The sequence below is a fragment of the Corylus avellana genome, chromosome ca7 (assembly GCF_901000735.1).
Source record: "Corylus avellana chromosome ca7, CavTom2PMs-1.0".
Taxonomy (NCBI): Eukaryota; Viridiplantae; Streptophyta; class Magnoliopsida; order Fagales; family Betulaceae; genus Corylus; species Corylus avellana.
Window position 1 is genome coordinate 29,980,468 of NC_081547.1, and position 11,614 is coordinate 29,992,081.

Sequence of the window (11,614 nt, forward strand, 5' to 3'; positions counted from 1 at the left end):
TTTTATAGGAATAAAAATGTTAGAAATTTCGTGGAAAAAACAGGGTGGAATTCAGAAATGTTACTGGTCCAATTGCGAACTTTTAGGCCGCAAGTATGAAGGCATCCATAGAGGATCAAATTATCCTTTTTTCTTTTCCACTGGAAAAACAAACCCATCGCTAGCCCTGACCCCACCACCTTTATACAAATTTCCAAGGCTCTATGGAAATTTGGTGGATCTCCGCCCCCGCCCGTGTTGTATCCGTCAATTAAAGAAAGGCAACCAGAAAGAAATGATTTGAGTTTTTTTTTTTTTTTTTTTTCTCTAATTATAAACATAATTATTTCTAAGCAAATGGGATATGACCGTACACGTACAGAGGAAATTGTCCATTTTGTTCTAGCTTGTACAGTAGAGAAAAGGTAGCCTAGAGAAAGTCGCTAAAATCACCGTCAAAATCAATGTCCAAACTAAGAGAAGCAGTATCCGTACAGGAGTACATGGTGGATACCACATCTCCGTTATCAGAGCCCATAGGCCCAGACAACTGGAAATCCTTTAAATCTGGCCACAACGATGGAAGGTTGTCAGTCAGGTCACTCAGCGCCTCCTCCTTAGATTCCTGTTTTATGGTTGGTGTGACGGCGAACGCCGATTCCGAATTCGCCAAGTAACATTCCCACGTCAAACCATGAGTTTCTGCGATGATTTGCGGTGTCTTTACTATGTCTCTGCATGTGTGATGACCAATGTAAGTGGTCTGAAACATCTGCGGGTCGTTTTCCATTTTCTGGACTTGTTTCGTCGCCCGGCAACCTTGATCGTACTTGCGTGTACACCGGAAGTAACTCCTGTCAATCCAATCCAATCCAATTTTAATTAATTAGCTCCCTCTTCCTAAAACTCAAACAATTAATTAAAACTCAAAAATTAGCTAGAATTTTGGAATTAGACCTTGGGTGCTTAGCATTGAGGATCTCCTTTTGTCCGTACTTTCTCCACGCATGACCGTCATTTTCTACTGTGGGAGAGACTGTTGTCCATGTGTGTGCTGTCTTCCTGCAAACAAGAATATATATGCAACTATTACAATTAGTCCTGGAATCTGGATGGATCGAATTAATATGCAACATATATATATATATATGACAGGTAATTAGGTAATGATTAATTAAATTTATACCTTCTCCTGTAACACCCTCTCCGATCCTTGGAAGCGGGCCTCTTTCTACTGCTCTCGCCGGAATCGTCAGACCTCGGGTCATCGCAATGTGAATCAGCATGGGAAACAGCCAGGTTCTGACTAATTACCTCCCCAGACTCGATAGAGCTGAGTAGAGAGAGAGTCTCAGTGAAAGATGTCAAGATTTTGGAGACGAGGTCCTTGGCGGAGAAAGACTCATGATCTTCTTCCAAGGCTTTGTGAAGCAGGGTCTTCAGCTGGGTTGCGCACTGCTTGCCTTCAACAAGCTCTTTGATCAACTTTTGCCTAGTAATTGAGAGCTTTTCAGGCCAAGGAGTACCCATAATTAACTATGCTTAATTATCTACTTGAAACTTCGTGGTTTTTTTCAAAAACAGACTAGTAGATTGGAGTGATGAGGAGTACTGAGGAGAAGAAAGGGATAGATTTTTATATGAAGCTACAGAATGGGCTGAGGAAGGGGAGAAGTAATTTAATGGAAGTTGTAAGGAAGGGGGGCTTGATGTGAATGGAAGGAAGAAAATTCCACCCATGTGCCTACAAACCTATGCTTACGTTTTCCTGTGACGCAAGCCTGACGACGCCCTCTGTACTTTTGAGCTTATCCGCTCAACTTTCTTGTATCTACCATTTTACGCTCCCACGTCACTAGGGGCGCTGCATTTAGCCGTGTTCTTAAATCTTAGTTAGAGTGAGATCTTGATGCAGGAAGTTTTGATTAAAAGGTTAATGTATAGATTACAATACTTAAGTGGTGGAGAGCCACTTGAGGCTTTGGGGTCGAAAGCTTTTAAAACAAAAAAAAAAAAAATTTAAAAAAAATTGCTGTTTTTTCCCAAGTTTCACATGGTACTCTCAAAAAAAAAAAAAAATTATTCTCTTCTATTCACGCAAGTTATCACTTAACACTTTTAAAAAAATTTTAGCCGCACTATAATATAAATTGTCTGACTTCGTCATTATATATTTTTATGATGATAATTATCAGTAATTAATAAATTCTGCATGAAAAAAAATATAAAAGTGAAATTATAATACGGTAATTATCACATAAAGTTAAGTATTTGAAGAAGCATGTGAATATGAAATAAGAATCGCGGAAGATAGAATTAAATGTGTTGATATAAATTCACAAGCATATATACTAATATACGCAGTGCAGGAGTGACGACTTTCTCTTTCCCCCCTTTTCTAATCCATTTCTCAAATTCTAAACTAGTTGTTCTAGAAGGGATGGGGGGCGGGGGGCCCAACTGTCAAGTTGGGATTAGAAAATTGGTCAGTCTAGTTGGCATGTGTGAGAGAGGGAGAGAGAGAGAGAGAGAGCATATTTCCTACACACATATTGATATTGAGTTCCGAACGGCGTGTTCCTCGGGTCATCACTTTATAAAAGATGTCCTATCGCACAATTCAACCAATCATCGATATAAAACATGTATAATCAAACTTGTTGTTTTGTTTTCTTTTTGTTTTCTTTTTTTTTATGTTTTCTATTTTTGTTTTTTTTTTTCCAGTGCCAGGCTATCCCTCTAGAATCTAAGAAAGATACGTGTATTTGTCTGGTGTGCAAGGGGGCACGTACCAAATCAGGTGATGAATTGTTCTTATTATTGGAAAACCATCAACTCCCAAAAATTACCTCTACATTACAGGGTCCACCACAAGATGGAAAAAGATTTTAGGGGAGACTGGAGAGGGAAATTATCTTCAACTATATGGCTTGTAATGGTAGACAAGATCTGGAAACTTGATATGCGAATATGACATGAAACTAAAGGATTCAAATTTCATGTATTAGGTTTTGAATTAAACACATAGATTCAAATTTCATGTATTAGGTTTTGAATTAAACAGATAGATTCAGTTGAACACAATTGTCCATAAGCATGTCAAATTCATGTTAACTCGCTTGACCTGCATAATTCTATAATTTTCTCACTACCATGTATATATTTTATTTGTTAGAATGTAATTTTTTTTTAATTATTATTATTATTATGACTGTTATGTATTTATCAATGAAAATTGTGGTAGTGAAATGCAATCAAGTATTTGCACCAACTCAATCTGTTCATATTAACACCTTCAAATAAGTTGAAATGGGGTATGATTGTGTTAACCCAAGACCACTTGTTACATGGTCCACCTGTAATCAAGAACAAGTGGACTCGACATCTTAGGTTGTCCAAATTAGGTGAGTTCTATAGTTCACTTATCTCTTTCAAATTAATTGTTTTTTTTTTTGAAAAAAAAAAAAAATTCAAAGTAGCCTAATCGCATAGAAATCCTCATCCAATTGAGTGAAACTCATTTCATTTGTTTGGACTTTCGAGTGAAGTAAAGTGAAAACAAATTATTATTTTTAAATAATATAATATTTCCCAATTAGTTGTTAATAATAAAAGATACATAATGAATATTATTTTGTGAGATAAAAATTAATTTATAACATTTTTCTATATTTTATTATGTGAGAGGAATGATAAGATGGTGAAACACTTGCTACAAACTATGGGCAATAATTCTGGAGAACACCTGGAAAGAGTGGACAAATTAAGGATGTCACCACCTTTTCCCTCTTGGTTGTTTTTATGATTTCCATTTTCCACCCATACACAAGTAGTATTGAATTATCTATCATTATCTTTCTTTCTAACTCGATCTTCTGTTTTTACTTTTTAGCTTTATTCCGTCTCTTCTGTATTGCTCAGGAAAAAACACATAAAATAAATTCATAATCTAATTAAATTATTATTATTATTATTATTTTATTTCTTTGAGTGAGGTTGTTAATCATGGAGGGTAGTCCTGTTTAACAAACATTTATCAAAAGCAAACCAATTGCTTGAATCAAAACTGAAGAATATTTTTTAAATAATCGTGCCATCTTATTATAATGGGGAAATTTTGTTAATTACAATCTAATCTATCTTATTATAATGGGGAAATTTTGTTAATTATAATCCAATCTTACACATCAAAACGTAGTGGCAAATTGGCAAAAACAGAAGGAAAACGGATTCAACTTGCTTATGAAATAAGGCTTGTAGTTGTAGAACATCCTCATTGACTCAAAAATTAATTATCATACATTCAACCCTTAATAATACAATTTCTCTTGTTTTAAAAGAGTCTTCATGACACAAAAATATGAGATACAAGATTTTTCTATCCATGTTGAAGAAAACAAAAACAAAAAAAAACTCATGTGCACATAGTCAAACCCTCTTAGCACGAATAAAATTATTTACGATTTAAATAAAAAAAAAATTGTTGATATTAAAATTATGTGAATTAGGCTATATCTTGCATCCAACTACTTGAAGAATATTATTTATTAAAAAATAGCATGTTTTAGAGGCAATAAAAAACATACACTTATTATTCACTTTTGATGAGACACGTATTCTATTATTATTATTATTATTATTATTATTATTTTTTTTTTTTAAAGAGATGTAATTTTTAGTTCAAACAAGGATATATATATATATATATATATATATTTTGATCCAGATCCTCTCGGAGAGTATCCAATTTATGGTTACAATTTTTTTTAAAGAACTCTTAGCGCCACAAATATACTACGTGGCATTTCAATAAAAAGTACTAAAATATTAATTCAAACTTAAAAAATAATTTTTTTTTAAAAAGGGGTGGCCATCCACCCACCCCAAACTGACCCTTGGGGGTGGCCGAACCACCCCCAAATCTCAACCCTATATATATATTTTTCATTTTGGCCCTTGGGTGGTCCGGACCACCCCCAAGGGCCATGGGTGGCCCCCACCATCTTTTTATTATTATTATTTTTTTTCAGTTTTAATTAATACTTTAATAATTTTTTTAAAGAGGACACATGGTATATTTGTGACGCTAGGATTTTTTTAAAGAAATCTTATCCGTAAGGGACTGGAGAGATCCTATTCCAATTTATTTTTTATTTTTTATTTTTCTTTCTGAATTGATAGATTTTTTCAAATAATTTGATGTTAAAAATTGTCCCCCTCAAATTCCCAATATAATTTATTTGTAATGAGAATAACTTCTATAGGGTTTTGGCATAAATTAAGGCTTTTGTGCCCACTAATAAGAATGTGACACATCAGCGTGGAACACTATAACAATAATACGGTGTTCCACCTAATCTCTTTTTTTTTTCCTAGAATACCTAAAACAAAACACTTTATAGAATAAACTTTTCATATTTTTCTCTAAATCTACCACAAGGTCCACAACCACCAACCTGTCATCGGAAACGCCGTCAGCAGGTACCCCTCTCTCTCTCACTGGCGGCAACAGAAACTATCACAAAAGCAACCCAAAATTAAGATTCATTCATCCCTGCTTCAATAGTATCCAGACAGAAAAATCATTCACAATGGGCAGTAAAAATACAAGAAGAAAAATCATTGAGAATTGTTCAAAGACATTTTTTTTCATCTAGAAGATTAGAAGATTAGAAAACATCACCGGTGTGTGAGAGAGAGGGAGCACAACAGAAAAAATCTTTGTTGCCGTCGGTGAGAGAGAGAGAGAGAGGGGCACTGGCCGGCGTCATCTCCGGCTTTCTTTGTACCAACCGGCGGTAGGTTAGTGGCTATGATGGTTTTGGAGAAAAATATGAAAAGTTTATTTTAGAAGGTGTTTTGTTTTAAGTATTATAGAAAAAAGATTAGGTGGAACACCATATTTTTGTTATAGTGTTCCACGCTGATGTGTCCTTCTTATTAGAGGGTACAAAAGTCTTAATTTATACCAAGACCCTATAAAAGATATTCTCATTTGTAATTCAAGAGATTCCTTGTCCCTCCCAATACATTAACCTAACCAACAGTACTTGTTGTTAGATCATAGGAGCGGCTGAAAGCCGCGTATATGCTGCGGTGTAGAACACCTCCATTGCTCGCCATCAGGATGCTCTCATCGTCACCATCATATTCCGCAAACCCTAACCCCAGATTACCTTTACTCCCCACCTCTCTAATTCCTCAACCGTCCCTGTCCCACCACCACCACCACCACCACCATCATCGTCCTCTCTTCTCCAACTCTATTCGCGGCCTCCCTCGAACCCAAACCATGACCATTTCCAGAAGCCTCCTGTCTGGGCCCACCACCGGCCCAATTCCAGTTTCGACCGGACCCGAACCCGGTTCCGATGACTCGGAATCCCAATCTCTCGTGGTCGTTTCCTTCTACAAGTTCGCCGATTTCCCCGACCATGCCGATATGCGAAAACCCCTGAAGGACCTCTGCCAGCAACTGGTACCAATTTTATTTTTCTCTATCAAATCCCCAATATGACATTCCAAGTACAAGATGTTGATATTGATGGTACTTTTGGTTGTGTTTAGACTATGAATGTTATTGGCCGTTTAAGATTCTTTTTTCTTGTAACCAACGCAATGCTTGGTTTTTCCAGTTTATAGCTTTGATTAGCTTTCTCTCCTTTGAATGCTATAAATCAAATGCAACTGACCCCTTTTCATTCTGAGCATGAGAGACAATGATTCATTTACCCATAATTCCAATCAATGGCACTTGTGGCAGCCTGGATTTTCCAAGTCCAAATGGAAATTGGAAGTTTACTTGGAAATTGTTATTTTAGTACTTGGAAAAATTGTCTCTCTTGGTGTATAAATGACTTGCCATGTTTATTTCCTATTATTCCACATCTGAGTTGCTCTTCTGACCTTGTGCATCCTCTTGTTTGTGCCTCACCAACCTGATGCTGTTCAGCGTGTTTCAGGTGGTATTATACTGGCGCCTGAAGGAATCAATGGCAGCATTTGTGGTACTCGGGAATCAGTGGAAACAGTTCTTGGATTCATTCAAAGTGATAACCGGCTAAAGGGGCTAAGACAAGTGGAATCACCCGTGAGTCCTGAGGAAGAAGCTATCCATCATGGACACACTAGCAGTTCTCCCCTTGCAGCAGGGGAGGATGCACCCTTCCGATGGGATCATGTGAGGGTCAAGTTGAAGAAAGAGGTATTCTTTACTAAGCCTTGGCATTTTTTTTTTTTTGAGTTTTAGTGTACCATCTTTATAATGAGCAGTAGAAATTACTTCAATAATTTTGTTCATCAGCCTATCAGGTGATTCTTATCATGGTCTATATCTATGTTTGAAGCAGATTGTTACTCTCGGAATGCCTAGTGTATCACCTACTGAGAAGGTAGGAAAATATGTTTGTCCAAGGGATTGGAATGCATTGATCAATGATCCAGATACAGTGAGTGATCAAAATTCTACAAACTTATAAATGTTGAAATTTTATTTTGATTTATTTCCAGCATTAAAATAAGTGTCACAAGTAAAATAGAAAATGTAAGCACATGGTATGGCCATATAGAGTGGTGGTCGCATTTGAAATATGAAGTGTTCACTTTTTATAACTCCACATGGATGAGTACTGCATCAGACTCTGTAATTTATAGTAAGGGGGCTTGCATTTGCATACACGTTTTGATTTGAATCTTGATGTTGACACACTTTTTTAGGTGGTGATCGATGTGCGCAATGCTTATGAAACTAGAATTGGGAAGTTCAAAAGAGCAGTTGATCCATGTACAGCTGCATTCCGGGAATTCCCATCTTGGGTGGAGGATCACTTCCAAGTTTCTAATTCAGATGATGAGCATTCGAAGGTAAAGGTGAATGTTCCAAATGGAAGCACTGAAAAACAAGTGGAGATTCCAGAGCAAAAAATGCCTCAGCGGGTTGCGATGTACTGCACAGGAGGAATAAGATGTGAGAAAGCTTCAAGTTTTCTTCTCGGCAAAGGATTCAAAGAGGTGATTCTCTTTGGAAATTTTATTTTCTACCAGCTTTCTGCCTATTTGTTTTATGAATTGTTGTGCAAGGGTAGTTATCCTGTGGTCATGATAATACCATGGTGGGAAAGGTTCACCATTTGATGATTCCTTCCTAGGAGTTTTGGCTTCTACATTGACATGATCATCCATCCAAGACCCTAGCTAATGGGCTCATTTCCCCTTTTTGTCTGGAATGTGAATTTCCATGATCCTTGTAGGTTAACTTCTGAGCTTTGGGAACATGATAAATACCAGCATTACATTGTTAATCATTGACAAGTTTCTAGTATAACATGGGCTCTTTCAAGATACATGCCCAAACTGATCATAATTTTACTTCTATTTTGACCCGGCCAGTATCATTTGTTGGCAACTTGCCGTGAGTTTGTTTCTTACTGTAACAAGCAGCAATTAACCTTTTATTAATTACCTTTGTTTGATGATTTTCTGTGTCGTTGGACCTTAAATATTTGCTAGGTTTATCATTTGGAAGGTGGGATTTTGAAATACCTCGAGGAAGTAGCAGAATCAGAGAGCCTCTGGGAGGGTGAATGCTTTGTGTTTGACAAGCGGGTGTCGGTTGATCATGGTTTGGTACAGGGAACTTTCAAGCTTTGCTATGGGTGCAAGCAACCAGTGAGTGATGAGGACATGGAAGCCCCAGAGTGGGAGTATGGAGTTTCGTGCCCATACTGTTACTCATCGAAATCCGATGAAGAGAAGGAGAGGGCACGAGCTCGTCAAAGGCAATTTGAGACATGGGGCATCATAGGTGGCCCAGACAAGGGTCGTCGGCCAACATCAAATCCAGCTACAGCTAGTATTAAGAGTTCTTCCTGGCTTTCTAGTTCAGCTTAGCTAGTGAAAAAAATGAGGTCGGATAGATGGTGTTGTGTTAGCCGTTGGGGACAATCTCAGAACAACGAATTCATGTAATTTCCGGCTATCGAATTCGCCCTTGTCTTTAGAGGATCACGAGCATTTTTTTTTTAAATTTTTTTTAAATTTTTAAATGTATGAGAATCACGTGTTACTAAAATGCATGCCTCCAATTGTTCAAGCTTCTGATTGTTGATTAAATAGCTTGATGCCCACCAAAATAAGGGAAAAAGATTAATTTTAATTTTCTAAGCGATTAAATAGCTTGGTGGGCAAGTTCCTGGGTATTTTACCAGTCGGCTTGGGCTGCAATATATATAACTGCTTCGAGCATTTTACCTTTACTATAAAAAGAGAAAAAGAACAAGAAAAGAGCTGGTGTGAATCGACCGTGTGATGGGTCATGGGTCCAAATATTTACATACTTTCAGGCTGAGATGGCGACACCCTAGTAGAGGTCTGAGGAAACTGAATTTGACTTCCCACCTCGTTCCAGCGTCGAGTAGTCGACTCGACAACAGGCTTGGGCTTTGGGCTTCGCATCAGTTTCAGGCTTTCAGCAGTCGGTGACATATTCAGACAAAGATTCTTAATTTTCTGCTTTACTACATATATATTTTATTATTAGGGTTGGGCAAATCCAAACAGGAAGATTGAGATTGAGATTGAGATCAGAAAAGAAAATGGGAGGTGAAGCAGCAGCTGCTGGGGGAGTGTTCAAATTTCTAAGCCCGAGGCTTCGTCCCCAATCAACTGACATCCAAGCCGCCGTCTGCTGGGGCGTCGCTTCCACCACCACCGCTCTTTGGCTCATCCAGGTTTCCCTCTCAAGCTCTACTTTTTATCCCTCTTCTTCCATAAGATAAATACGTGACTTGTTGCCTTCACCTTCACTCTCTGTGGTCCTTCTAGCCTTTTTTTTTTTTTGGAAAAAAATAAAGAAATGACGCCTCTCCCCAACTATATCATTCTCTCTCTCTCTCTCTCTCTCTCTCTCTCTATATATATATATACATACATACGCGTGTATGTGTATCCGTAAAATATGCAGATCGCTGGAACTCTTCTTCAAAGGTACTCCTTTAGTTAACTTTTGATGGTTGATTTGTAGGGTGGCTTATTTCGCTCATATATTAAGGGGCTTCATATATCTTGAAATTTTAGCATTACCTTTACCGGTGTATGTGTTTAAACTTTAAAGGGGTTGATTTGATGTGATATGTGGATAAAATACTCGTTTATTCTTGCCTGTCAAGTTCTTAATTTACACTTTTACAATCAATTGAATTTGAGAATCTACTTCAATTCCCATGCACTAGGGAGCGCATCTTTCTATTAAAATATGACTTGCATTAGCATATATTATTAAAGATTGATAAATAGGTGCTAATTAATATCAGAAAAGATAGAATAATGAATGAAGATGTTCGTTACTAGATGGTGATGGCGCGCACTAAGGAGAAGACAGAAGGTAGTTATCTACATTGGAAATGCTGCAATGAGAACTGGTTATTGTACCTGTGAGAAGGGGTGATGTGATCAACTTGAATGATCGAGTGAAGAGGGTAATAATATAGGAGACCTAAAATAACATGGATGAACTTAACAAAGAAGAGTATGAGATAGAGAGATATTAGAGGGTTATGGTTTTTGATTGCTTAAAATGGCCAAAAAAATAATAATAATAAGAGGTTGGTAACTTGATAGAGCTGGTCATGGTTGAATTGGGTTAAGAGAGTTTTTGCAATCAATATTGCAATTCAATTTATTTACTTGGAACAAACCTAAAACTCCACAATTGGATTGCCCTCTTCACTTGATTCTTTGTTTTCTTAGTTTCCAGTTTTACCTACTTAATATTGTTTGTCTTGAATTAATTAAGATTATACATTAATTTAATTTCGTTCTGAAATATTAATTTCACAGCCATTTGATTGGTTGAAGAAGACCTTTTTGGAGAAACCAAAGCCTGAGGAGGAGGAGACCAAGACTTGAAAATTCTGGTACAACCTTTTGATTGCCTGCTGGTGGAGTTCTGCTGCGAGAATATGGGAAAAATGGAAACATCCGATTTTGAATAATGTAATTTCCAGTTTTACCTAGTTAATATCGCTGTTTTATGTTGAGCTTTTTCTTTGCTTTTAAAAGTTTCTCATCCTTATTCCTTGGTGTGTAACGACGATCCCAGGCCTTCTACACATGAATATGAATATGATGTCATCGGACATCAGCCCCACTTGAAGTCAAGCCTCCCAATCGTATTTAAATTTAAACTCAACCAAATGTTAGTAATGTTATACCACACTATCATACAATTGAAATGACGTGACAAGGAATTAAAACAGCTGCTGATCACGTTTCAATTCATGTTCAACACATCATCTTAATTATAACTACTCATAAAAGGAGGGGACGGCTTTTTTAGTCCAATATTTCATTGACTTTGGTTAGGAGAACTTACTTTCTTGATCAATCTTTTTACAATAGATTAAGCATTTTACAGAACAATTCAAGTTTAGATCTACTTAACTCAGTTTGATGATGCATTGGGAATGAGAGAATTTCATGCGTCAGTCCCAAATGAATTAAAATCAGAATTTTGGTCATTTCCCTTTATTGAAACAAAAGTGTAATACCTTGAATAAATATGGAGATCCTTTAAAGCACTAGGGGAAAGGGTCTTTTTGGTAGTAGGAGTTGAATTCGCACGTGACCCATGTATCAA

At 36.9% G+C, this 11,614-nt stretch overlaps 2 protein-coding genes across 2 annotated transcripts; one reads left to right on the forward strand and one right to left on the reverse strand.

The window, feature by feature from the left end:
• Positions 1–37: 37 nt before the first annotated feature.
• LOC132187285 (WRKY DNA-binding transcription factor 70) lies at positions 38–1,659 on the reverse strand. The gene is made up of 3 exons (XM_059601549.1): positions 1,166–1,659; positions 937–1,041; positions 38–833 (listed from the first exon to the last, which is right to left on the reverse strand). The coding sequence occupies exons 1-3, from the start codon at positions 1,507–1,509 to the stop codon at positions 410–412; spliced, it is 873 nt and encodes a 290-aa protein (XP_059457532.1). The 5' UTR covers positions 1,510–1,659; the 3' UTR covers positions 38–409.
• A 4,334-nt stretch (positions 1,660–5,993) lies between these two features.
• On the forward strand, positions 5,994–9,046 carry LOC132187015 (rhodanese-like domain-containing protein 7). The gene is made up of 5 exons (XM_059601169.1): positions 5,994–6,457; positions 6,932–7,183; positions 7,329–7,427; positions 7,696–7,989; positions 8,488–9,046. Exons 1-5 carry the CDS (start codon positions 6,068–6,070, stop codon positions 8,866–8,868), a joined length of 1,416 nt encoding a protein of 471 aa, XP_059457152.1. The 5' UTR covers positions 5,994–6,067; the 3' UTR covers positions 8,869–9,046.
• Positions 9,047–11,614: the final 2,568 nt, after the last annotated feature.